The 27,853-nt window shown below is 33.1% G+C and overlaps 4 protein-coding genes, 1 non-coding gene and 1 pseudogene across 7 annotated transcripts; 2 read left to right on the forward strand and 4 right to left on the reverse strand.

Annotated features, from left to right (window-relative positions):
- Positions 1-106: 106 nt before the first annotated feature.
- Positions 107-2,060, reverse strand: LOC143567593 (peroxidase 25-like; annotated as a pseudogene). Its single transcript, XR_013141441.1, has 4 exons — positions 1,678-2,060; positions 1,422-1,601; positions 1,089-1,250; positions 107-701 (listed from the first exon to the last, which is right to left on the reverse strand). The product of XR_013141441.1 is annotated as a peroxidase 25-like (transcript).
- A 1,720-nt stretch (positions 2,061-3,780) lies between these two features.
- LOC143567603 (uncharacterized) lies at positions 3,781-5,997 on the forward strand. The gene is made up of 8 exons (XM_077053987.1): positions 3,781-3,954; positions 4,167-4,282; positions 4,454-4,541; positions 5,088-5,170; positions 5,286-5,324; positions 5,415-5,485; positions 5,574-5,688; positions 5,780-5,997. Exons 1-8 carry the CDS (start codon positions 3,909-3,911, stop codon positions 5,846-5,848), a joined length of 627 nt encoding a protein of 208 aa, XP_076910102.1. The 5' UTR covers positions 3,781-3,908; the 3' UTR covers positions 5,849-5,997.
- A 122-nt stretch (positions 5,998-6,119) lies between these two features.
- On the reverse strand, positions 6,120-17,866 carry LOC143569019 (nuclear pore complex protein NUP205-like). Its single transcript, XM_077055030.1, has 43 exons — positions 17,729-17,866; positions 15,919-16,014; positions 15,653-15,727; positions 15,445-15,549; positions 15,249-15,359; positions 14,983-15,142; positions 14,745-14,830; positions 14,559-14,681; positions 14,266-14,478; positions 14,081-14,170; positions 13,811-13,972; positions 13,621-13,737; positions 13,318-13,524; positions 13,092-13,193; positions 12,883-13,017; positions 12,541-12,791; positions 12,342-12,462; positions 12,084-12,281; positions 11,842-11,960; positions 11,348-11,498; positions 11,152-11,264; positions 11,001-11,082; positions 10,831-10,917; positions 10,677-10,754; positions 10,383-10,580; positions 10,199-10,291; positions 10,010-10,123; positions 9,752-9,922; positions 9,526-9,654; positions 9,253-9,443; positions 9,033-9,159; positions 8,876-8,953; positions 8,637-8,801; positions 8,378-8,548; positions 8,156-8,293; positions 7,918-8,061; positions 7,640-7,747; positions 7,440-7,535; positions 7,229-7,366; positions 7,032-7,132; positions 6,814-6,933; positions 6,660-6,735; positions 6,120-6,552 (listed from the first exon to the last, which is right to left on the reverse strand). Exons 1-43 carry the CDS (start codon positions 17,864-17,866, stop codon positions 6,469-6,471), a joined length of 5,562 nt encoding a protein of 1,853 aa, XP_076911145.1. The 3' UTR covers positions 6,120-6,468.
- A 3,019-nt stretch (positions 17,867-20,885) lies between these two features.
- On the reverse strand, positions 20,886-20,967 carry TRNAS-AGA (transfer RNA serine (anticodon AGA)). The gene has a single exon. It is a non-coding gene; the product is annotated as a tRNA-Ser (tRNA).
- A 1,054-nt stretch (positions 20,968-22,021) lies between these two features.
- LOC143567614 (shaggy-related protein kinase kappa-like) lies at positions 22,022-23,527 on the forward strand. 2 transcript variants are annotated; one of them, XM_077053996.1, is made up of 3 exons: positions 22,022-22,127; positions 23,030-23,271; positions 23,351-23,527. In XM_077053996.1, the coding sequence occupies exons 2-3, from the start codon at positions 23,125-23,127 to the stop codon at positions 23,483-23,485; spliced, it is 282 nt and encodes a 93-aa protein (XP_076910111.1). In that variant the 5' UTR covers positions 22,022-22,127; positions 23,030-23,124; the 3' UTR covers positions 23,486-23,527. The 2 variants fall into 2 exon arrangements, with proteins under 2 accessions (XP_076910111.1, XP_076910107.1); XM_077053992.1 differs by having other exon boundaries at positions 22,025-22,127; positions 23,030-23,277.
- Positions 23,528-23,884: 357 nt separating this feature from the next.
- LOC143567631 (uncharacterized) lies at positions 23,885-27,465 on the reverse strand. The gene is made up of 5 exons (XM_077054005.1): positions 27,411-27,465; positions 27,226-27,346; positions 25,194-25,297; positions 24,129-24,260; positions 23,885-24,048 (listed from the first exon to the last, which is right to left on the reverse strand). The coding sequence occupies exons 1-5, from the start codon at positions 27,411-27,413 to the stop codon at positions 24,022-24,024; spliced, it is 387 nt and encodes a 128-aa protein (XP_076910120.1). The 5' UTR covers positions 27,414-27,465; the 3' UTR covers positions 23,885-24,021.
- Between the last annotated feature and the right edge of the window lie 388 nt (positions 27,466-27,853).

A 27,853-nucleotide genomic window follows, 5' to 3' on the forward strand; every position in this document is an offset into this window, starting at 1 on the left:
ACGGGTCGTGTTAGCCGACCCAATACCTGTTTTTTCTGTGTCGGGTTCGGGTTGGATTTCGGGTTGTGTCAAAAATTGACACCCCTAGTAATTTATTTACATTTTCAACAATTTTCAATATAAACACACAAAATAGTTGATCAAAACAAAAGATACACCATCCAAGCTATAATAACTTTACAATACACAAGATACAATAACCAAATTTATAATTTTATGATACAATAACCACTTTAGCCTTTAGAAATTATATGTCACAAACAATATGTTCAATATTATTTAGTTAATCTTGGAACAAATCTTTCTAATTTCTCCTTGTGTGCCAGTTTTCACATCAATGCTACTCATTTGGATCATTGATTTCTTGAACTCAAAATCAAATCTCAATCCCAACAACCCTCTAAATGTTCCTGCATAGTTTTTCACTATATCATGAGTCGTCGGGTCGCCCCATAATCTCTGATCCGATTCCAAAACACCATATCCGTCACGCACGTTCTTGAAATAGTTCACATCAAACTTCATCTGGCTGTTTTTATCCAATGCCACTCGCTCCGTGCCGTCAGTGTTCTTTGGACATGTGGTTTGGAACTTGGTTAGAGCCGACTGGCTCAAGCTCGGGTCTGAATTCCCTGTTGTTGTGAAGTTGTATAGACGGTATCTAAAGAACCTGCACTCGGTTTGGCCTATTGTATGTGCACCTAGATCACACATTTGATCATCAATACATTTATTTGTTATAAAGTGATAATATGATATTTAGTAATGATGAATACATATTTCATTATAAATAGTGTTTGGATGTGTCTTTGTTGTTTGAAGTTGTAATAATCAAAAGGTTATATATGGTAGGTTTGATGTAATATTCGTTCCCGTTAGCAACCAACCAGTATTGTTTGTTTTGCCTACAAGGAGCTCAGGACTTCCCAGGATGTCACCCATCCTTGGATTGTTGTCACTCATTTAGTGCTTCAATAATGCGTTGATTTATTTGACGCGCTATATTTCATATGACCAATATTTTTTCTTGTGGACAGAACATAATGATGTGAGACTAGTCTTAAGGGCTCAAACATAATAAAACATACCGGATAGTGTCACTAAATCTTTGTCGTCGAGGCCTTTAGCAGCAAACTTGCTTCTTTGGGTTCAACCGAATCTAAGGGTGATGGTAAGTTTGATGCTCTAGAAGCCAATGAGACTCTGCCATCTCGTCTCCCGGTTGGCACGGACCAACTAGGACCGTCACTCTAAGACATGACATAAAGTACGTCAGATAACTGATCATAATCAGAATAACTTTATTCACATGCTAAAAGCTCGTTATTTTGTATTATACTAATCAACTATGTATAGGAACACAAGGAAAATTAATAAAATCATATGTTACATAATTACTATAAGAGAATTAAAAGGGTTACCAAATCAACTGAATCGCATGCAGCCAACGCAAGAATATCCGCACAAGAAACAACACCCGGGCACAAAGCTTCAAGTTGTGCCTTAGCATCATCAATGACTTCAAATCCTCTTAATCCAAGATTAGGCAATGCATTAATCTCAGCATTACTACCCTTAATCAAGACTGACCCATCACACCCCTAGATAAAAAACCAATTAATAAAGTTTAATTTTTTTTTATTAATTCCAAAAACACCCTTTTAAGTAAACTAATACCTCAACAAAACAATCATGAAAATGAAGCCTGAGTAGTCCAGCCGCAACCGTTGGATCATCCTTGAAGTGCGCTTCAACCGTTGATCTCACCGTAGCTTCAGCTTTGGGACATGTAGAAGAGTAAAACCCTGATTTTAATCCTCCTTGAGGTTTAACAACTGGGATTAATATATTTAATATTAAACACAAACTAATGACTATTAACACATTAGTCTTCATTTTTATATCCAAGATGGCTCTATGCATGCCTCTATATATAGTGGTTGCATGTATACTTGTAGCTCACTAGTTTAAGTACATTTTACTCGTATTAAAGCGTAGATATCTAGTTTAATATTAGTGGTGCTCGATCAACTGACTCATCGAACCAATAAAAAAAGGAAAAGACAACGCGGTTTTAGTATCTTTTGGTGATTGTTGTATTATTATCTTCAATTGTCAATGGGTTCACATTAGCTTTTAAACATGTTTGTGAGTTAATGGATCAGCATGCATGATGAATTGATGATTTATATTAGTGTTCTTGATTAATATATGGTTTGCATGCATAATGCATTGTGTTCAGACCAAGATTAATGACAGTTTTCCAACTAATCTTACTATATTAGTATGGTTGTATGACCAATAACTTAATTAATATTATCAAAAGAGAGAAGTGTTAGTGACTTAGTGGTGGGGTATAGAGGGTCACAATGGCTGTTTAAAGTTTAAAGCATGACTTGAGAATATTGTCTTTTAAAAAGATGCATGTCATAGATGATTGTACCTAATAATGTAGTCGCGAATAATCGTTTAGATAGCCTAGAGTTACGGGTGCTTTAGAGTAAGGGATACGTTTAAACCTCACATGAAATGGTCACACGAAAGAAAAACAAAAGAGGTAATCAAGCTATGTTTATGGATGGACATGGACTGAAGATATATTTTGTTGTTTTTAATGTAGCGTTATATGACTCGTATTGCAATAAAACGTCACATAGACGAGGTGACACAAGAACTATGTATACACATGTTGAAGGTCGAACTAGATATATTATATTAGTTAGTTTGTTGTGCTACAGATTTAGCATTATCTAGTGTTTACAGTTTGTATAGAGAGGGCGGATGAAGGCTATTTTCAAATTATTGACTGTTTTTCAAGGTTTCTATCAAATGGACTTGTGAATGGGCCCTAAAATTTCATATGAGCCAAGCCCACTAATACTGTTTTTGATTGAGATGTGATCCTCATACACCACCCCACATGTCTATAAAGCTCGTATAGGCCTATACGGTCGTACAGGATACGAATGACTGACAAGGGGATAAAAAAGCAGCTTTTTACAGCCTATACGAGCCGTATAGGCATTAATGACTTGTATTACTCCCCGACAAACCATAAAACCTATATGGTCGTATATGGCTATACGACCATATAGAAAACATTTGCAGAAAAATTCAAATTGTCTTTTGACCACTATTAATCGCTGCCGGAAAACGACTATACGAGCCGTATAGTGCTATACGACCCGTATAGACAAATTTTCAGTGGTCCTATATAACAAATGAAATGGTCGAAAAGAAGAACGTTTGAAATTGCTAAAAAAATATGATGCAAGTCAAATAATATTTCAAAAAAAATGTCTATACGGCCGTATAGGTCTATACGACCCGTACGAGACACTATAAACGATGACCGACAACATCAGACACAAACTAACACGATTCAGGTGCTATACGACCGTATAGCCCTATACGAGTCGTATAGGGAAAAAATGGTGTGTGAGGATCATAGGTGGTGTTGGAGGATCCTAAGCCTTTTGATTTTATTTGTTGGGCCAATTAATGTAAATTTCCAAATAATACGAGAGAGAACAAGACATGAATCTAACCCAAAATTTACGAGGTTCGGTTTTAGCTTAAATGGGTTCATATGGTTTTGGAACGATCCTGTGAATACGTTTGCATAAAAGGATGGTGTTTGGCTCATTCTTTTTCGATTTTTGAGTCCCATTAAAAAATAATTCCCCTAACAGTAACTGTAAAAACAGAAATTTTAGTACTTTGCCAAAAATACCCCTGGAAAGTCAAAATCTTGATCATGGTGAACTAGTGGAGTAAAAACTCCCAAGGGTATTTCAGTCAATTAACACCAAAAACTAATCCAAGGAAAACAGAACCCATCATCAACCACCCATTTCATCTTTACAAAATCTTGTGTTTCAAGTTTCAACACACAAATTCAAGAAACCATGGAGTCCACCCTCTTATTATCACCCAGGTTTCTTTCAACTCAAAGTAAGTCTTTTTAACCTTTAAAAACATTAAACCAATCTGGGTTCTTTCAGTTTTGCTTCATAAGCTTTAAAAATCATATTTTTAGCTTCAAAATTGTATGTTTGATGGACCATAATCTTGAAATTGTGTTTATGTGTAAAGTATGCAAATTTGTTTAGTTATTAATATAATTTTTTTTAATACAATTATTAATTAAGTTGTGTTCAAACTAGGCATAGAATTTAGCAGCAATGTGAGGCAATTGATTGGTAATGGAAACACTCAATTTGCTAGAAGAAATGATGCATATATAAACCACCATAGAAGTAGCTTCAAGATCAATTCTTTTGTAAGATTACTTTATTTTTACTATTATTATTATTTTATTTTTTTTCACATGTATGTGAACATGGGAATTTCAGATATATTATTATTTTTGTTGGTTTCTTGAAGAATTAATTTTTTAATTTTTTAAAAAAATTTTATGTATTTATTTTTGCTGTTTTTGTGTGTTTTAAAGTTTTCAATTGGCAAGAAGAAGGTGAAGGAAATCAAGAGAGAGACTGTTGTCCCGGATCCGGATTACAGAATACCTATTCTTCTTCTTGGTTTGTAATCTTTTCATAATTCATAATGCATGTTTTCAGCTGTTTTCAAAGTGATTATTGGATTTGAAGAAGATAATAAAGTTATGGGTAGTATGGTAATTTGGCATTTATCTTGATAAAAAGTTTTTCAGCTAAATTTTGGGCTGCTAAACGGGTCGTGTTAGAAGCTTGGCGGGTTGAACCCGACATGGACCCGAAAATTTTATACTTACTCAAAAATCATGTCACGCATGAGCTCGGACAGGTCGCGTTTATTCACTACAAGTAGACGCAAACGCGACCCGTTTAACCTGAAAACAAATAATATGGTTATGTTCTTAAAGCAATTATGTTTAAACTATGCCAATTTATTTTTTAACTTTGAAATATTGCCACAAAAATACCCAAATAGTTTAAGTTAAAACATAAAATACATTTCAAAGATTAAAAATAAATATAAGGGTCAACCCGCCTGTTTAGCTAAACGTGTCCACGGGTTCGACCTGAAACTGATCTTGCCAGTTTAGACTAGACCTAAATCCATGAAATTTAAATTAATTTAAACAGGTTTAGCTGGCGGTTTAGCTTATGAAGATAATCTATTAGCAGCTGCTCCTGTTGGTCTTCTAGGATTACTTCTACTTTTCCAAGTACATTTTCCACAATATTTTAAATCTTGTATTCCTTATATATTTACTGTTTTTTCATAATTTTTTATTCATCTCAATATTGCAAATAAATAAAGTGTATATTTTATGTATGCAGACAACTAGAGTGAGGTTCGTCTTCGATGATGAAGCCCTGGTTTGTCCTTTAAACCCTCTTTACTTGATACTGTTAACTTGGTTATAATCAACAGAACTTTTTAAAAATTTGTGTATTTACATGTGAAAGGAGGTGAAAGTAGGAAAAGAGCTCGAGGAGTCGGGTGAAAATGTGTTTGTTGGAGGTAAAAACCGTTGGAAGTGAGTATTTTGATTATGCGTCTTTTTTTATGTTTTGGTCTAAAGTTTATAAAATTATCAGTTGCTAAAACAACTAACCTTATAACAGATATACTTCATTTCTAAATTGGGAGCTCTGGTGGCCAAATTTCCCAATTTTGGTTTACTTCAAAGAAACACAAACAAAACCAGAAGGGCAAGTTCACTTTTTCCCTGTGATTTTTGTGAGTTTTCAGTTCATTTCAGACTTTACTTGCTTTTTTCATGAACTTGATTCTTAAATATTTGTTTTATTTTTTGTATTGTTATTGTCAGAACGGGAAACAGTTATACGACGTTATGGTGGAACGGGCTGGACCGTCAAAGACAAGTGGCCCGAATTAGTACCCACAAAAGAGATCCATTTATTTGCAGGCCTTGAATAAAGTTGCAATGAATTCGACTATTCGAGTATGCCGTTCATAATAATTGACAAGCATTTATTTGTTATTTGATGAATTATAGCAATTAGCAAGCTCATAAATATATCACATAGGGCATGTTAAGACTTAAGAGTTATGGCAAGCATAAAACTTCTTTTTCAAGCATGCTTACATTACTATTAACAACCAAAATGCTATGATATGGGTATGTTCGATGTTTACCAAAACCGCAAAGGAACTTACAAGTTACAACTCCAATTACAAAAACTATTTATCGCGTAAAAAATTGCTATCAAGTAGATCCGACTACAATACAGTTGTTCTCTAATGTTTAAGAATCACAAATACTTAAAAGAATTCCTCCAAAAGTGATAATTGCATGTGTCCCTCCCACTAATTTCGATTCTCAAAATACATAAGGTATAGACACTTGAGTAAAAACGCTCCTACGTAAATTATAGTTGGTTTCGTTACACACTGCTACAGTGGTCATATGTCTGCATCATTTCAAAGTTTAAGTGCAAAGAATAAATATACCATACACAACACTACAATTCAACACGATCGACTTTGAGGGAACTATCACACTCCTATTTTTTGAATTGTGAGTTCCTTGAGCGAAGTCGCTAATCTCTGGAACACCTTGAGGTTATGTCCCACTTTATCCTGCACACCACATAAAAACCAATCAAATATATACTTTCAACAAACTTATTACCTTTTATATATTATTTTATAAGATTATATACGAGAAACAGTGAAACATATCATACCTCTCTAAGCAATTCAAGTCTTTCCAAAACTGGAAGGAGCTTTGAACAAAATGAATCCAGGTCTTCTCCGGTTTGACTAGAACGCAACAACAAAAGTCAACACTTACAAAATTAAAAACTACAATCAATCATATAATATTTTCTTCGAGCAAACCTGTTTTGAAAATGAATGAGGAAAATGTTGAGCAAGTTCTCGGAAAGCAGAAGCAACAGAGTTATAAGCCGATCCCTGTTGCCTGCCACCCGACACATTTCCACCATTGCTATGTACCTCCTGCATGCGTCATCATCATGTAAAATTAATATTATTTAAAAAAAATACGATTCAATCATTATAAAATTTAATCTTTAATTATTAGTACTTAGTAGTACCTTTTCTGAATATTATCCGATGATGCAGCTTGATCTTCAAGAACACACATTTTAATAATTTCATCTACCTCTTGTCTTGGTAGTTCATTTATGTCTTGAATCTGGAACACAAAATAAGCATATATTCAGTTGTATGCTGACATGGCAATAACATATAAACCAAATATGTAGACGACTCATGGCTCACGACTACTGACCTTGTTAAGCAATAATGATTTTTCCTCCGAAGCATTTTCAAGGGCAGTGGTCACCGAGTTCAGAAGAAATCCTAATAAGCTTAATGTGGGCTGATGTTGTCCAGCTGGAGCACTATAATCGGTAGAATTGTTGGAAACCTGGTACATGAAACTTTGGTCAAATATTGTCAAGAAAGGCGGTTTTATATTAAAATAGTTGTTTTGTACACACCTGAAGTCTCAGTGATTTGTTTTTTACAAGAAAATAGAGATAAGAGCTCAGGCTAAAGCATAAACGAAATGCACTTAATTCTGGCTTCTTCTGTTTCTGTAAAAGAAAAATTAGATGAAATTATGTTACAAGTTATAAGTTATAACTCATGAAGATAACGTCACGTGAGTCGAAGTAAGAAATTAAATAATACAACTTACGGAGTGAGCGGAAGTAAGAAATGTAGAGTCACATGAAAATAGAGCGTGCATCAATCCAAAGAGTCCTTGAACAAAACCATACTCGGCTCCCTCCTCATATGGCCAAACCTTAAAAGTAAAAAAAAACAAAGAAAAATGAGAAAAAACAGGTAGAAATATTATATAGAAATTACAAAAACAAGATTAATATTGAATTCATCAGCATCTGTGATAACATATAGAAAAACGGGTAGAAATATCATTCTAAAATTATATTTGACAAACTACTTATTGCAAACCTTGCTAAGAATTCCAACAACAATATTCATTTGTTCCATTGCCAATTCGTCTGCATCTGTGATATCTTGGCGAAGTACTTGATCAAAAAGTAATTGATGACCTTTGACAAAGTCAACAACTTCGCGTACGATTTTATTCTTTACCTACCAAAATAAAAAGGAGTTAAGTGTCAGAATATATGAAATGTAGTAAAAATTACTAATTCTAACAAACAAGACCAAAATGCCATAAATTTACCTCAAAAAAGTCGGATGTTTCAACCAATGAGGTCAAAGAGAACACCAAACGAAGTGATGGAGTAACCACCATTCTTTGTCTATGACTATCAGCAAATGAATCTTTCCCAAAACTAGTGTCAAAACGCCTTATATTTCCCTGTGTAATTAAGACTTGATGTTAGTTTTTAACTTTATTATCATTTTTTAAGCAATCAACTCATAAAAAGAATACAATACCGACCTTAACTTGCATGTTTTGTGTCATGCATGAAGAAATATGCTCAAATGCACCCATGGAAAAAAGAATCTGAGCCCCGGCTTTACCATACTTGTGACTAATTCTTAATAATAATGCAAGTTGTGCCTCGAGAGCGCACAACCGCTGTAATGGATCCATAGAATGTATGCTATCCTATTCCACGAAAACAACATTAAATTTTATAAAAAAAGGTAATAACGCAACTATATAGACTGAATTGAATAACGAGTTAATAACAAACCTGATATGAAGCATTGCTAATACTCATGAGACAAGACCGTAAAAATCCTCTACTTTGAAGTTGATTTAAGAAAAACTTCTCATGATCAATACAAATTAACGCATCCAGAACAAAGAGTGCCATTATCTTTCCAGATTCACTTGCTTGAGTTGCATCCTTAATAACCTACATATCAGTGGAATTTTAATGTCAAATAGACCCCATTAATGATAGTAATAATATTATAGAAAGAAGCGAACCAAATCTAAGACTGATTGAGCTTCTTTTCTTATTATAGATAAGTTTGCATGTGCCAGCTCAGCCTGATCTTGATCAATCTGAAAAAAGAACAAGCAAATTAGTGAAAGTTGATATAAACTTACATTTTCATTATGATTTAAATTAGACACTTGTCACCTTCTCGAGATCTAAATCTCCATTTTCTTGCTCATCAACTAACAAAGACTGAAGAATAGAAGTAGGGACATCTGGATCAAGTACGTGCTGACAGTACTGGAAGTAGCTTAGAAGTAAAGTGTATTGGCTAAAAATTGAACATTAACAAGAATCAGAAAACAGTATACTAAAGAACAAATTATTAGCAGGTAGAACATAACTTTTTAAATTAAAATTATACCGTCTCCTTAATGCTTCTGATGTGTCATGTCTCAATATTGCCATCATGATCTTATACAAGATAGAGTGGCATGCACCGTTCGACAGTCGTTTTGTCATAATAACATCAAGACATGTTACAGTGTCAGAGCTTAGCGCACTCGAGTTAATAAATCTCTCGTCACGTAACTTCGCCATGCATGTAATTGAAACCTTGAAATTCATAAAATTCACAGTTTAAAATTACTGGAAAATAAAACCACCAAGTGATAACTTAATTAATAATTTCACTTACTCGGGTTAACACTAGTGCCATCTTTAACGAACAATCTGGAGAACCAGAAGCATTTAAAGATGCATCAAGCAACTGAAACAATAATTCAGATCGGTTTTCCATGAAAGATAGTCTTCTTGAAGCTGAAATCTGAAGAACAGATGTCATTCATTATTAGTTTAGATTAAAGTGTCAGCAAATTTCAAATGAACAAAAAGAAATGCAATTAATTATTTTACATTGTTACCTCAACAATTTGTGACCATCCTGTTAACATATGAAGTTGAGCAGCCTGTTCTTCAAGGTTTTTGTTGTGTTTATATGCCCATCGAAGTAATTGTTGAACCGTATTCTTAACTTCATTGAGTTCAACTTCACTACCAAAAGTAATAAGTTGTGGATTGTCAAAATTGCACTTCTGAAGATGAAAAAAAAGAAAGAAAATATTAGGTATCAAGAGGCAAAAGTAGTCAAAGTCAACAGAAATGAAAATGAACTTAGATACCTGCCAAAGTGCATCTCGAAATGAATTTAGATCAATCAACCGATCATCTCGTTCTGAGTAGTAATAAACACCACCTTTTTCATTAGTTGTTGGATTAGCAAGTATATCATCAGCCTGTCAAACAGAATTTAATTATATTAAATCCTAGCCTAATTAAATGACATAAATAATTTGGTGATTGGTGATTACAATTTGTCCAAACTTTGCGTGAGAAAGAATCTCAGAATGCTTCATTGTTGTATCCGGAGACCTAAACTGGATTATCTCAAGCAATTCTAAAACCTGAAAATAGTCAAAATGAAATGTTTAAAATAATTTTCATAAAAAAGCTAACAGGTGTAATAAGAGTAAATGAAAATAAAAAGATATATACCTTACTCCTGCTGATGGCTTGGTTTCCAGTATCTTCAGCATTAATTTGAAGTAAAAGTAAATTATTCTCATTGTAATACTCAGTTTCACCTTGACCAAACAAATGACGAATAATGCTGTGACACGCTTCTCGATGACTGGATGATGTCATGTTGCCAATATGTAATTCAAGTGCCATAAGCTTCAGCAGCCATGCTCTCTGAACCAATGAAAATATACTTTAGTTTGAATCAAATTAAGTTCTATATAAGTTTTTATACATTTACAGCAATAAGCACAAAGAAGTTGGCAAAACCTGATGCAGAGAACTGATTCGAAGTGGCTGTGTGTTATTTCTTTTTGGTAATGGTGCAACACCAATGGTATCCAGATGCTGTTATAATAATTTCAATTAGATAATTGCACAGTTAACTAAATACAACTCCACTATATAGGATGACAGATTGTACCTTGACAAAAAACTGATACTTTTTGGTACTAAGTAGATCAATTGTAGGACCACTTGTAAGTGGATCTGAACATAATTCATAAAGTAGCTGCAAGAAATCAAAACTTGAACTTTTAAGAAAGAAAATAAAAAGACTATCAAGATATCAAAAATAAATCAAGACTACGTTACCTGAAATCCAAACTCATGAAGCAGATAATTAATATCAGGCTTTGGTAGTGTTTCCAGGATATCAAGAATAACCTTCAAACAACTGAAATGACGATATACAGAAATTGAAAATCAAACAATTCAACAAATTATTTATTTATATTAAAGTTACCTGTAGTTAAACTTTGGCTGTAACACTGTCCTCTCTACAGAAGAATCAATATCAAACCTCAAAAGAAAGTGTGTTATGTTGGGGGCTGGGCGACTAATGTTGTCGATGAGAAGCTGCAATGTGGAGAAAAAAATAAATAAAAATTCAAATTTAAATGATGTCAACAGAAAAACGAAACAAGAGCAAAAATACTAACTTGCATTATAAGCACGCCCAAATCTTCAGAGCTGTTTTCTATAACTTGATTCCCTTCTGAACTTAGCTCAAGACAAGCAGCATAATCCTCAACCAGAAGACCAGCTGAGTTCGATTTTAGTAGTAACGGTACAAGCCCAACCATGCGAGAACTGTCACACAAAACATGTTTGGTCAGAACAGGTAGATTGACTTAAGTGGACCCTCAAAAACATTGCCCTTGTTTAAACTTTTTACAAAATGATTATTGTATTATGATAACAAAGGCTGTAATTTTTTACAAATGGGACAATTTCGGCCCATTTGACATGTTTCAGTTATAGCAAATATTTTAAATTGACCAGCTACAAAATTAGTGAAACCCAAGTCGAAACTCGAAACTGCGACCTCTGGTCACAAATGCACCAGATACATGGGGCAAAACACGAGTGAATTTAAGACGCATAAAGAAGATAGTAAAATAAAAAAACAGAGTTAATGAATAGCAGAGAATACCTTAAAATTGTCATGATTTTTATAGAGCATTGTTGAATTTGTGGGCTAAAATCATATCTGATGTATTCCAACAATGCTACAATCTGATTATGATCTTGAGAAAGTATAACATCAAACGGCTGCACAGAAACAAGCAATGAAAACATATAAGTAAAAAAGCAGACTTTGATTTCATATTCATGAAGCTCTGAAAAGGGATAACAGAAATGATAATAAACAGCTTTTTAACAATGTGCAGTAACCTGGTAAATCGGGCGCCAAAACTCAGAAACTGATAAATCCTTCTCCAAAACCAGAATAACAATTTCCAAAGATAAAAGCACAGCTTTTTCAAGAAGTAAACCGTAAGTATGATTGGTTCGTTCAGCTATTATGGCATCCACTCCAGGCAAAAGAATACCCATTATATTTCTAAATACAGTCTTCCCACTCATGAAGTCCTGCAAACATCACAATCAATAAACTGTATAAACATATATCAAAAAAATTAATTAGCTTACCTTGAGCAATTCTATGACAGGAAGCTGCATCTGAAGTGGAGTTGACTGTGGTGCCATGAGCTGAGACTGATTGACCACAATGTCAATATCTTCATCCTTTATGTCATACATACTCAATATCCTGCATATATGATATTACTCCAGTTTTAGTAGAATACTAAAAATCAAACTAAATAACTTAACATATGAAACAGCTTACATTTTAAAATGTTGGAGGCATGCAACACCCAACTGCCATTTCTCAGATGGGTCAGCATAGGCCCGTTGGGAAAATGGCCCAAACACATGATCATATACGAACCTAAAGATACCTATAAATCTACGCCCCCTATCAGTTGTGTCCCTTTCATCAGCCATTAAAGCATTCAGCAGATTAAGAAACGAGATTGTAGAGGGATAATGTTCACTTCTTGCTTCTACTTCGTTTAACTCAAATCGCATGTCATAAACCTGCCAGAATCAAATCATTGTAAATCTTTCTATTAAATATAGTGTTCACATTTTTTAAATATTTAATAAAATATTAACAGATGAGACCAACCTGGGAACCCATCATTTGGCCAACTTGAGGTCCAACCACAACGGGTAAATCATACTGCTCAAGAAATCCCCAAATGGTATCTTTCAAGTTTGGGGAAACATCAATAAAAGTTGATATTGAAGTACGTAAAGCACCCTACAATGCAATAAGCCACATATAAATATCAAAAAGAAAACTAAAAACTGTAGCAGCAGAGAGGAGCATCATACCTTCAGATAAGGAGGTACATTTTCATAACTAAGAAGTTTAAATAACGGCTCAATATCAGGAAACCATGTCTTTCTTTCAATAGGGTTCCCATTTTCCACCACCTATCAACCATAAGAAAAACACATTGCATAAAGGTTAGTCAAATAACAAAATATTGACGAGCTATTATTGACACACACACACACACATATATATATAAATATCTATATAAGTAAGCTAAAACACCTTGCGAAGAACACATAGATAAGCAACAAGAGCTTTTGCATCTCCCTCTTGAATCTCTGGCAATGCGGAGCCCGCATTTTGAAGGGATTGCTTAAATTTCTCTTCATAAATAGACAAACACTCAAATAAAGTGTTCCATGAAATATTCCGAAACGTTCTGCCTTGCAATAGTTCATATACTTTGGAAGCGCCATCCTCGCTGGAAGCCTGAAAGTTGAAAAGTCAAACGTGGAAACTACATTGACCACAAGAACATTGTAAATATATTAAAAAACCAGGTTACAATTTATAAAATTTAACTACCAGTGTACTAAGCATCTTCAAGAATGCCACGAGTGTCTGAAAATTAGTGTGATCCTCTCCAGAAAATGTAACAAATGTCCATAAGACATCATTGCCAGATAAAAGTTCAGGTTCTTTCTGTAGTAAATATCAAACTAATGAGTATATATATGAACAGATGGACGCCTAACTCCATACAATGTATACTGACCTCATAGATTTCACTAACAAACTCCAGAAGTGAAACAAAAGTTTGAGGGGCATATTCGGCATTTTGCGAAGAATTTGTGCTACCATTAAGTACATAATCAAGTGAGCCAGACATTTTGTATGAACTAAGAGAAGTCATGGCCTTCTCCTTTGTTTCTTTCACCTACAAACCAAGAGAAAAACATCATATCAAGAGCATAAATGATAATTTATTCACTAAAGCTCAAAATTAATGAATTATGAGTTATGGAGAAGCATGAACATGACTAACCTTGTCTCTTGCAAGTGGGTGCGATAAAAAAGATGTTATCAGCTTGTGTAAGTATGCGTTATAAATGTAGATCATATCTTCATCATCATTCTGTAAAAAATCCAGCCAACAACTAATATAAGCCCTACTTTAGCAATTAACTTAGGTTCCATAACTTAAATTTATAAAATTAACAAAAAAAATACCTGATAAGCTGGCGTTCGAAGAACTTTATCAATCAGAAACTGAAAAACGTTGTTTGAGAAAACAATTTCCAGGCATGAATTGATATTTCTTCCATCATTATTTATCTCACTTGCATCAGTTACATCTTGTATAATCATCAAATGCACAGCCCATGCAAGTCTAACACAATGCATACACCCCTCAATTATCTGATCATTCCCGATAGCCATCACCTATTGAAAAAAAGTGATAACAGTTACGAATTAAAGCTAAAGAAACACTAACAATAAAGTACAATAGGTTTTGCACTTACAGTTTCATGAAAATCACGCCTAAATGAAGCATCTTGCGACAAGATAGACATTTTATCTGGTGATGCACTAAGAGCGTCTGATATCAGAGAAATTATAAGAGAAAACAGAAGGCTAAATGCGATCTGCAAAAAATAAAAATTTTATCAGTTACTATGGCAAAAAGAAAATTAAAGCTAAAAATATACCTGATTCTTTACGATGTCGGTACTGCCATTGATGTCCCCTGCACTATCTTTCAAAATTGTGAAAATATCTTTTACATCTTTTGAGCCTGAAAGCAAAATTAAAAGTATTTTCAGGTTAAAATACAACATAGTGATACCAAGGACCCTATTATCACAATTCGAGACTGAAAAATGTAAACAACTGAAATAGAAGAAAGATAGAAAACGAAAAGAATAAAAGTATTATTAAATAGCTTACTTGGGCGTACAACCAACAGTGATAGAACAAGGCAATGACCAAGAATGAGTCTTTCCCTACAAACAACAGCCCGTCTTTCCACAAGAGCCCCTCTTGAGTCAAGAATATATCGCTCAGAGTTGGGCCCACCCAAACCAGCTGGTTCTTCTCGATGGAGTTCCTAAAAGAAAAAAAAACAAATAATTTGACTCACATATAACCTGGAGGCAAAATTCAAGTCATAATAAAAAATTAAGAAGTACAATATAAGATAACAAAAATAATACCTTTATAAGAGAAATTAGCCGCTGGCGAAGCCCAGTATTGATAAGATCTTCAACATATTTTAGAATGTCAGCTTGAAGATCGGCCTCAAGCCCCTGATCAAGCACAATTGCCTGCAATATGCAAATAACAGCATTAATAACATGTCAGAAAGAAAAAAAAGAATTAACTGGAGTGTGATGGAAGATGGAAAGATACCCGTAACAGCGTATAAAGTGCGGTTATTAAATCTCTTCTCCCTGTATACCAAAGCCCTGATGTAAGGCGTAAAATATCTAATGGCCCCAGTCCTTGTAACCCCCACTAAATGGATTTAATACAGTTACACCGGTCAGGTATGATAATGCAACTCAAACAACACTGAATGAATATATTATAAGAGTCTATATTATAAGAGAAAGTCTACCTCTTGATTAGCAGAAACAAGCAGTCTTACACAGTCTATTTCATTAAGATGAAGATCATCACTCAGCTTGAGGGCCTAAATTACAAGTGATGAGAATAATGTGAGATGATAGAAACCGACAGGCTACTGAAACGTATACATATAATTGATAGGGTTCAGACCATCCTAACTTTGTCAATTTGACCATAAAAGTTGATTTTCTTCTCTACAAGAAAGCTAAAAGAGAAAAGTTAAAAGAGAGCAACAGGTCAAGCATGTGAACTTACAATTTGAACATCCTGGTCATCAAGTGGGATTAGCCCTGAATCAGGAAGCCTGACTTCTTTAGACTCAACTTGTGCTCTGTCAGAGGCTTTCGGAGGCTACAAATGTAATTAAGTTGCAAATTATAAGACTAACATGGTATGAATCAAAAAACATACAAGATACAGACTTCCTAAATTTAAGACAATGTATTAATCTCAATGAATCAGTGTCACATAAACGCACATTACAAGCACTTAAAACACAGTAAAAAATAAAAATAAAAATAAAAAAAACTTCTCTCTTTCTATTTCCATTTTTTTCACTATGACTTTTGTCTAAGAACATACAATAACAAATAAGCGTTTCTCTGTTTGCTAATTGTTTTCTAACAGTTCACTTATGCAATGTTATCTCAGATCTATAGATCTATAACTTGACCTGATTTTATATGATGTTGCAGACTTGCAGTCATTACCACAAGCAAAATTCATACAAATTCTGTTACAAATTCATCATAGATATGACTCCATCAAAATTAGACCTAATTTTAATACTTGCATCATATTCTTCTATTAATCAATAAGAACACATAGAACAATTTCTAAAAGTGTAACTTAACTTAGCCTAATTTTACATGATGTTAGAATAAGAGCACAAATGAGACAATGCAGATACTAATAAAAGTTTCTCTGTTTGCTAAGTGCTTCCAAACTAACAGTTCACTTATGCAATGTCCAGTCAAATATATAAATACCTCTTCAAGATAACTTGACCTGACTTTTTATGATGTTCCAGTCATTATCAAAATTGATAAAACTTTTTTTTTACAAAATCATCAAAAGTTAATGTTAACGTACTTGTAGCATATTCTTCTCTTAAATACTTAAAACACATACAACGACATCTAAAAGTGTAAGTTAACTTGACCTAATTTTACATAATGCTAGAATTAGAATACACATGAGACAATACAGATACTACTAAGTACTAAGAGCTTCTCTAATTGCTAATTGTTTCCAAAACAACAGTTCACTTATGAAATGTCCTCTCAGATCTATATTTATTCATCTATAAACACCTCTTCATAATAACCTAACCTAATTTTTATATGATGTTCCAGTCATCATCATCACATGAAAAATTGATACAAATTTGTTTACAAATTCATCAAAATCAGACCTAATTTTAACTTATTTGCAGCATAATCTTCTCTTAATTGCTTAAAACACATATAAAAAATCTAAAACTGTAATATAACTTGGCCTAATTCTATTTAATGCTAGATTCGGAACACATATGAGACAATACAGATACTAATATCAGAAACCGAAGTAGACCTAATTTTAATGTACTTTTAGCATATTCTTCTCTTGCTCATTTACAACACATACAACAGCTGTAACATAACTTAACCTAATTCTATATAATCCTACAAACAGAACAAATATGAAGCAACACAGATACTAATATCAGAAACAGAACAGAAACTGGAGTAAACCTAATTTTAACATACTTTTCGCATATTCTTCTCTTAATCAATTAGAACACGCACAACAACTTCTAAAACTGTAACATAGCTTAACCTAATTCTACATAATCCTACAATCAGAAAACATATGAGACAATACAGCTACTAATATCAGAAACTGAAGTAGACCTAATTCTAACATACTTGCAGCATATTCTTCTCTTAATCAATTAGAACACGCACAACAACTTCTAAAACTGTAGCATAACTTGACCTAACATAAAGCTAAAGTCAGAGCATATGAGGTATTAGGCAATACAGATAATAATAATAATAATAATAATAATATCAGAAACCGGTACCGGAAACGATAGGAGTGACCGGAGCGAAGGAAGCGCGTGACGAATAGCGTGAATGAGCTCAATCCTCTGCGACGGCGACGGAGTGGAGCCTAATAACGTCAGCTCAATGGTGGATAGCAGTTGCTTAGCTGGCACCATCGCCGTGTGTTCCAATGGCGGGAAAATTGCCCTAATTAATTTGGTTTCAGAGAAGACGAAGTGAGGGTTCTGTTAGCACACTGAGGGTTTTGTGACGATAGTGGTTTATGAGTAGGCTCGTGATTTGTTTAATAAAAGCTCGAATAAAATTAGTTAATAAAACCTTAATTTAAAACAACCTGTGGAGATTTGGCTCTAATTTGTAACCAATCCAAACTCGTCCCAAACTAGACTCAATAGTTATGTTAATTAGTTAATAAAACGTATTGTATTTTGGCTCAATAGTTATGTTAATTAAGCGTCTTATGTTTGTCTCGTTTAACATAACACGACACGTTCTATCAACACATGTCGCCAAGACATCCAATATCTTTGAGTTTGATGTCTTGTATAATTAAAAAAGACTTAGGATCCTCCTACACCACCTATGATCCTCACACACCAATTTATTTCCTATACGGCTCGTACAGGGCTATACGGTCGTATGACACCTGAATCGTGTCAGTTTGTGTCTGATGTTGTCGGTCATCGTATATAGCGCCTCGTATAGCCCTATACGGGTCGTATAGACATTTTTTTTTAATTTTTTTTTATATATTATCTGACTTGCATCATACTTTTTTAGTAATTTTTAACGTTCTTTTTTTCGAAGCTCTCATGTGTTGTATAACACCACTGAAAATTTGTCTATACGGGTTGTATAGCACTATACGGCTCGTATAGTCGTTTTCCGACTGCGATTAATAGTGGTCAAAAGGCAATATAAATTTTCCTGCAAATGTTTTCTATACGATCGTATAGACCTATACGACGTGTAGGTTTTATGGTTCGTCAGGGAGCAATACGAGTCATTTAATGCCTATACGACTCGTATAGGCTCCAACAGGCTGTTTTTTTGTCCCCTTGTAAGACATTCGTACCATTTACGACCGTATAGGACTATACGAGCCGTATAAACATGTGAGGGTGGTGTATGAGGATCACATTCCTTACAAAATTTGTCTTAGAAGTTGGCAGACGGTATGAAGAGTTAGAAGCCACTCCACTTACTTGACCGTAAAAATTAATACTCTTCACACATTATAAAAACGTGATTTTAGGGGCTTCTTTTTTTCGAAAAAGAGACCCAAATGTTTATAAGGATTATTGAAGACAACCCTGACAACAATATTTCAAAATTTTCGGGACAATTTATTTAGAAATGTAACATCATCGAGATATAGAAAAAAATAGCATCTAAAAACAACATATGGTTATGAAGAAAAGACAAAAACAACAACAAGATAAAAGGTGATTTTATAAACAATCAAAATTTACAACAATATAATCTAAGTTACATCATGAAGAAATACACAAATAGCAACAAAAAAAGTGCTTTTTATGAGCGAGATTAAACCAAAAATTGGGCAACAAATAATAATAAATCTAGAAACAAATAACAATACGCACAAAGGAAAGACTACAAAATATATTGGAGGTACATGAAAAATGTGATGAACGGGTGATGAACGGGTGATGAACGTGGTATTGGAGGTACATGAAAAATGTGTTGGTAACACTTCTATACTTTCTCCTAATGTTTGAAACAGGTACATGAAAATTCTGTTCTCTTTTGCCAAATTCGGAAAAACATCATCGATATGTTTAACATGTAAACTCTCATTTTATCTTATGGCTAACATTTGGCAATTTTGGCCGTTTACTCATTAACGGGTTCATTTCGATTTTTGGCTCGTTTTTAGCTTAACATATAGTGTTTGAACAAAAAAGTGTATATTATATACTGATTTACCTTAAATATAGTTTCGTTGTTCGTCTATTGTTATTATTCTTATAAAAAAAATTGAAAAATAACTCTTGATTATTTACTGCAATTTAAGTTCATGTGACATCCTAGAAGAAGAAATGAATATGCCACCATGTCCGATGAAACTCAAAGAACTTCCAGATTCAATGATTCATCATGCAGTGATGCAACATTACATCAACAAATGCCAATGTTAACAAAGATTGATGACGTCATCAATCCAATGTGATCAAATGGTACTAGTGGAATTAAGTTGCTAATGTTTAGATATGGACAACATTAAATTTATTTGTGTTGATGCCTGATGGTGATTTTATAGCTTAAGAGTTGAATTGATGATAACGGTGATTTTTGTGCTAAAATGAGAATGATGCAGATAATATAAACTATGGAGAACGAAATTTTATATCTAGTGTATATTTTGAAACACAAATATATTAATCAACTTTTAGACTAAAATAATGCGAGGAGGGAGAGAGAACAAAGTCGTTTAGTAGCAAAAACACTCACGAGCAAATAACGTGAGAGGTAAGAACATGTTTTTTTATGTGAATGGGGTAAATCGACGGGTTGAAGGCCTTTTAGAAAGCACCCCTTTGAGATGCTCACATACAAGTACCAACTAGAGACAAATATATGAAAGGGGTAACTCGATGGTTTAACAAAACATTTAAACCTATAACCATATCCTTAAAGGAACTTAACGTATAATTAAATTGCTATACTAACAGCTAGACAACCGTTATAGACAACCAAAATCAAAACACAAAAAAAGATGCATCAAATATAAACACTTCACTCATTCATTGCATAAATATAGTAGCCAACACCCAAGAAAGCATGCCCATAAGGCCATAACCAAACGAACTAACTAAAGTAATCGTATCCTTAATCACCAACCATGAAAATACAATCAACAACCAATCTTTAACCACACCCGCGACATTCACAGTCAAAGCGGACATGTCTTCCCAAATTGTGTCTAATAAATTGGAATATAGTTACGTGGATATATTTAATATTTCGGGTTTCACAACCGGTAGTTTAATACCACGACATCATTGTTTGACACAACTAAATATAAGCAACCATGAATGATATACAACAAGTTTAACAAGATCATTAACATGTTTTAACATAACATAAGAAAGAATAAACAAGTATTGTACATTAGGGCTAAATGTTCATAACTCACAATGTTGAAAAAAAAACCGTGGACGGCAGGATTCGAACCTGCGCGGGCAAAGCCCACATGATTTCTAGTCATGCCCGATAACCACTCCGGCACGTCCACCTGATATGCAATTTGTCATATACTTGTTTACTAAATATATCACATAGTATTGTGTTTATTACATTTTCTGTTCTTAGTCAATTATTTTGCATATTTTTTCTATACTAGGTATTTAGTTTGATGATTTTGTACAGGCTTATAATGACGTTTTAACAAACTTAAAGCGAAAAGGTTTTGAATAACACCGTATCAAGCTATCAGTTATATGAGGAAAGACAGAGAAACTTTATTTAAACGAGCTATGTTTAACTCGAATTGGACTTGAAAATTCATAAGAGACCACTGGCATGCGCAAAATAAGATTTAATCAAGTGTTTAACGAGCTGATTACAAACGAGTTACACATTTTCAATAATAAAAGTTAGTACATTTTTTAGGATATGATAATTGCATTTACGCTTTAAACATTCTTTTAATGACGTTACTCGACACGCATCTTATTATACATTTTCAAACTGATCTATGTCGTTTTCGAAATCTAAATACCTAATATCTTTATATCATAGAATATGATTAATAAAATTTCAATTTTTTTGTTTGCAATACTTGAATAATCTTTTATTATATTAGTACTTTATTTGGAAGAACCTTGAGAAACAATTAGTCAAGTAATGTTAAAAAAGTTAGTACAAAAATCTTTTATTATGCCAATTAATCAAGTAATGTTAAAAGAGTTGGTGAAAAATGCTGTAAATTATCATTAGTGTTCATGTTTTGAATTAAAAATTTAAACCATCCAAACCAACATATTTGAAAGACAAAAGTATCATTGAAAGTTAACAAAAACATCACATAACACTACACTGTTACATAAAACTAGGGGGGTGTTTGGTACAGAGAATTGGGGGGTGAGAAATGGAAATAGAAACAATTCTCTTGTTTGTTTACGAAATAAAGAGGTGAGAAATGGAAATAAACCATTTCCATTTCCCTGATTTCTTTTCTCTAAAAAAAGCGGAGAAATCATTTCTCCAGGGTTTCATTTCTCACTTCCATTCTCTTCCGATTAACAGATCCCCTCTCATCGCTATCTCCATGAAACTGGTGGAGAGAGAAACAACAAACCCCAAGCCCTAAATCCAATCGAATCAGATCATCCAGTTCTCACCAACTGTCAAATGCTCACAATTTGCTCCCAATTCACACCGATTCTCGTTCCGGTGAGTGATTCTGTAACTGATTATTGTTCCGATGACCTAATTCCGCTTTGATCCGTCTCGATTGGTGATTGATTGTTAGTTGTTGTGATTGATTGTGTAGATGTGGATCTGAGTTACGGTGAATTGTTAGTTGTGCTGGTTTATTGTTGTTTTGATAATTAATTGATGTGCGATGAGTGATCTTATGGGGATTTTGATGTGGTTTTGTGAAATCTAGAGTGTGATAACGTAATTGATTGTGGATTGTTAAATTATTTATGATGTAGGTTGCTTTATAGTAAGAGTTTGTTAAAGGATGTGTGATATTAATGTGATTATTGCAACTTCAATGGCAGCTGAATGTTATATTCTGGTTTTTAGATGTAGCTTACTTTGAAATTGTATATCATATAATGTAATAATGCCTCTTGTAGCATACTGCATACTGAAACTAGTGAATTATTTGTTGGAGATAATTAGTCAAAGGTGGAATAAGGAGTGTATGGTTTTGTTATTACTATTTACAGTTCTTAGAAGGAATATATCTTACTGATTTAGTAATTTATGTGCATCGTCATCTTGTTTTAGCATATAAGTTCGAGTTAGTTTAACACTGAATGAGGTTTTGGGAATAGTTATGTGATAGAAGCATATTTTCTTCGGTGGTTAATATGTTTGTTCATGGGAATTGTGCTCTATCTAGGGACTTGATTATTGCTTTTTTAATGCTTAACTCTTGCCTAAAGAGGAAAAGTAATTAGATGTGTCTTGTTTGTGACCATGGTAATTTTACCCAACCTTGTGTGCAAAAAGGATGAAGATAAAAGTTAATGTATTTGTAGTGCATCTTCTTTAATTTTTGTTATTGTAGTGCATACCTATGCAGGTGTTATGTGAAACCTCATTGATTATTATTTTTTCAGGAACACATGTTTGTTGGTGAAATAACTTTGAGGGTCCCAAAAGTGTTTGTGGAGGGTGACATTCATTAGAATATTTGGTTCTCATCAGGCTTAAAATGGCCTCTTCCAGCCTAGGACATGGTGGAGTCGGTACATCAAGAACTGTTGGTGGATTTAATGAATCCTCTACTGCAATTGATCGGTTGGGAAGGGGAATGCTTGAGATGAGACTTAGGGATAAAGTGGAACGTGGCGATGACAAAGTGAGTGTAAGTATAATCGTTTTAATAAACAGTTAAACGAGTTAAAAATATATTCAAAAAATCAAGTTTATTGTTCCAGGATAGTGAACCAGAGATTGTGCATGGGGCGAGTACTGAAGCTGGACATGTAATAAGGACAACAATTGGAGGGCGTAACGGTCAATCTGAACAGGTAGGAAGTGATGAGTTTAAAGAATTAGGTGGTCTGTTTTAGAATTTTGATATGTGCCTACGCATGTAAACGAACACGAACAAAGCATGTTTTTGTATGTTCGTTTTAACTTTAACTGAACAAACTATGTTTTGTATGTGAATTGGTTTGATCAATGCATATTTTGGTTGGAATTTATGCATCTTTTTATATGTTTTTTATTTTTTAATAAATATTTGTTATGAAAAAAATACTTGTGCTAATGATAAAGTTGATATAATTCTCTGTTTATTTTCTATGTACCAAACAAGAGAAATGATTCTCAGCTATATTTCTCTACTGAAATCTCTGTATTACCAAACAGAACAGTCAATTCTCATTCTCCAGACCAATTCCCTTTCTCTGCAATTCCATTTCTCTATTCCATTTCTCTACAATTCCATTCTCTGTACCAAACACCCCCTAGAAGTCATTGTGTTGACAGTGCAAAAATGCATAATGCATAAAGAGTACAATAAAGATAGTTTTTTTAGGAAAAGAAAGATCAAAGCCTTTGATCAACAAAGACCCATCACACCGAATTTCCATGTGTCGTCGTTTTAAATCAAAAGTTTCTCAATGGCATCCTGCAAAACCATGTAAAATTACGTTAGCAAATTCGGGTCAAACGGTCAAATAACCAGAACAGTGATGGCAAAACATGAACCTTGAGTTGCTGTATTTGAGATCTCAATTGACTGCCTTCATTACTGGTCACCGAACATGCAATGACAGCCCTTGTAACCCCGCATGCGCGCCCGAGTGCTTGCTTTGAAGGAACAAACACGTATGGTACGTTCTGCAAAAACATGTGTATATGATTATTGGAATTATAATTCAAGATTCTTGATTTTTCTTCATTTTAATCTAGAAGCGTCAAATTCGGTGAATTCTTACGTTATATTAATCAAATACTAAATTTTTAAGACAATTTATTGAGAATAGAATAAATATTAACCATTTTAATTTCAGACTAATGCAAAATAACTAAAGACAATAGAATGATTAGAGGTGCAAACGAGCCGAGCTGCTCGCGAGCTACTCGAGATCGGCTCGTTAAAAAGCTCGATCAAGCCGAGCTTAATCGAGACCGAGCCCGAGTCCAAACTTCACTTATCGAGCCCGAGTTCGAGCTTCACTTATCGAGCTCAAGCCGGCTCGCGAGCCTAAACGAGCCTGCGATTTATATAATTTTTTAAAATATATATTTAATAATTATTAATATATATATATAATGTTATAAAAAATAAATAAAATAACTAAATATTATTATATTATTTATACAGAAGATTATAATAAAAAAATATATATAAAAATAAATATATTATTTAAAAAATAACTGAATGATACTTTAACAAAATCAAGATTCATGCTTTTATTCATTACAAGAATATAATGCTAAAAATGAAGAAATCACTAAAAATCTAAAAAATTCTTGATCTTTTTCATTACTTTAATATAATAAAAATATAGTATCAAATTTTTTTATTTACTTCACTTTAATCTAACGCTACAAATTTACGACAGTTGTTAATCGCTGAAAAAAGTTGTTGACTTTTACAGCATAATTATAATCTAAGAATCATGACTTTGCAGTCAATTTAATAAAACACTAATAGTTTCTAAACACATATAAAGTACGCACTTACTAAAAAGGTTAATGAGATGAAAGCATATGAAATGATTTAAATCTATATATGCAACAATTGAATACACATATAATGTTATGTACCTTATCTTCAGCAAGAAGGGGAAGATGGAGAATAATTTCAAGAGGCTCAGCATCTGCCGCCATGACTACAAACTCGGATATACCCCTGTTAAGAGTCTTTGTAGCTGCATATCAACATATTGAAACAAATTATTAGAGTCATAAACAACAAAGATAAAGATCCAAACTAGGGGTGCTCGTTAGTAGATTTTCAAACTCGAGCTCGGCTCGTTTACTATTTATCAGTTAGTTTTTGTATAATTATAATTATTTTTATATGTTTTTTCTATTATAACATTTTATGTATAAAATATTATATATTATTTAGTTATATGACTATATTTATTTAACTTTTCATAACATTAGATATATTAATTAATAATTATTAAATATATATTTTAAAAAAATTATATAAATGGCAGACTCGTTTAGGCTTGCGAGCCAGCTCGAGCTCAATAAGTGAAGCTCGAGCTCGGGCTCGTTTATTAAACGAGCTTACTTTTAGGCTGAAGCTCGGGCTTTTTAACGAGCCGATCTCGAGCAGCACGGCTCGTTTGCACCCCTAATCCAAACATAATATTACCATGAAAAAAAATCCACATTTCATATAATTTCCAGAAGATAGTCAACATTTTTAGTTATTAACAATTAGCATAAAACAATTTTTACAACAAAATGGGCATTAACTCATACACCTATGAACGGCTAAAGCATAACTCTCCGATCAACATACAACTAATTTTCTGTAGAAAATAAGTCAATTCACAACATCAACAAACATATCACATCTCAAATAAACATGTTCGTAAACACAATTAATCAAATCCATTGTTAATTATTTTAAAAAAACAAAACTTGTGACCAAAAAACTACTAACATTTGACCACAACCACTAACACACATGTAAACAACCATATAAAGATCCAAAAATCAAAACTTTCATAAAAATATTTCATTAGCACCCTTATTAAGCTGCTTGTAATAAATCAAACCCTTATATAATTATTTTAAAACACACACACACACAAATCAACTTCCAAAACCAAAAAAATCATACCCACATAACCTCAACCACTAAGACATATGCAAACACCCCTATAAAGATCTAAAAATCAAAACTTTCACATAAAGATTATACTTTCATCAGTACCCTTATTAAGCTACTTGTAATTAATCAAACCCTTCAACAAATATGTAAAAAAAACACACCCTTACACAAATCAACTTCCAAAACCAAAAAAAAAAGCATATAAAGATCAAAAAAATCAAAACTTTCATATAAAAATTATACTTTTATTAGCACCCTTATTAAGCTACTTGTAATTAATCAAACCCTTCAATAATCATGTAAAAAAACACCTACACAACTCATCTTCCAAAACCAAAAGAAACCATATAAAGATCAAAAAAATCAAAACTTTCATACAATAACTATGTAAAAACACACACTACAACCACTAACACATATGTAAATACCCACATAGCCACAACCACTAACACATATCTAAACAGCCATATAAAGATCAAAACTTTCACAAAAAGATTATACTTTCATCAGTACCCTAAATAAGCTACTTGTAATTAATCAAACCCTTTAATAATTATGTAAAAAAAACACCTACACAGATCAACTTCCAAAACCAAAAAAAACATATTAAGATAAAAGAAAAATCAAAACTTTCATATAAAGATTATACTTTCATCAGCACCCATACAACTACTTGTCATTAATCAAACCCTTTAATAATTATATAAAAAACACATATATAAATACCCATATAACCACAACCACTAGACATATCTAAACACCCTTTTAAGTTATAAAGATCAAAAAATCAAAACTTTCATACAAAGATCACACTTTCATTAGCACCCTTATTAAGCTACTTGTAAATACTTATTAGCACCCTTATTCAAGCCCTTTAATAATTATGTTAAAAAAACACATATGTAAATACTAAATACCCATATAACCACAACCACTTAACACATACCTAAACACCCTTACAAAGATCTAAAAATCAAAACTTTAATAAAAAAAAGATTATTATACCTTCATTGGCACCCTTCTTAAGCTGCTTGTAATTAGCAGCTTGTTGAACAAGATCCAAGATTGCTATAGTAAGCTGAGCATCAGCCAATGGGTATGCTTTTGGATTCACAGTTTCTCCTGTCTGCAACAACAAATCAAGATTCAAGAAACATGATAATAATAATAATAATAATAAGATGGATCACCATGTTTTCGGCTAAAGAGAAGATGAAGCAGGGAGGCTAGGGTTTTACACTTAAAAGATTATATAAAAGACAACGGTGGGAAGGGTTTAAAGCAGGTGGAAATTAGGTCTTCGGCTGCTAAAGGGCTTTTTGGTCTATTTCTTTGTTGTAAATATATTATTAATTTTTTTTTTTGGCATATTTTCACAATTATTATTTTAATGCTTTTAGGGTTATTCACGAGTCGAGTCAGGGTGGATTCGAGCTTGAAACTAAACGAAGAAGCTCAGCTAAGGTATAGCGCAATTTTAAAGTTAGACGAGGCAACTCAGCTAAGTTTTAGCACGGTTGTGGTCGACGTTAAAAGTGTAGTTGAAAACTTATTTATCAAATTGACATATAGGGGGTGTTTGGGATTCCTTATTTTAGCTCGTCATAGCTTATAACTTATGGGTTAGTTATAA

The sequence above is a fragment of the Bidens hawaiensis genome, unplaced genomic scaffold (assembly GCF_021521415.1).
Source record: "Bidens hawaiensis isolate Kalapana, Puna unplaced genomic scaffold, B.hawaiensis_p1.1 tig00001236_1, whole genome shotgun sequence".
Lineage (NCBI taxonomy): Eukaryota > Viridiplantae > Streptophyta > Magnoliopsida > Asterales > Asteraceae > Bidens > Bidens hawaiensis.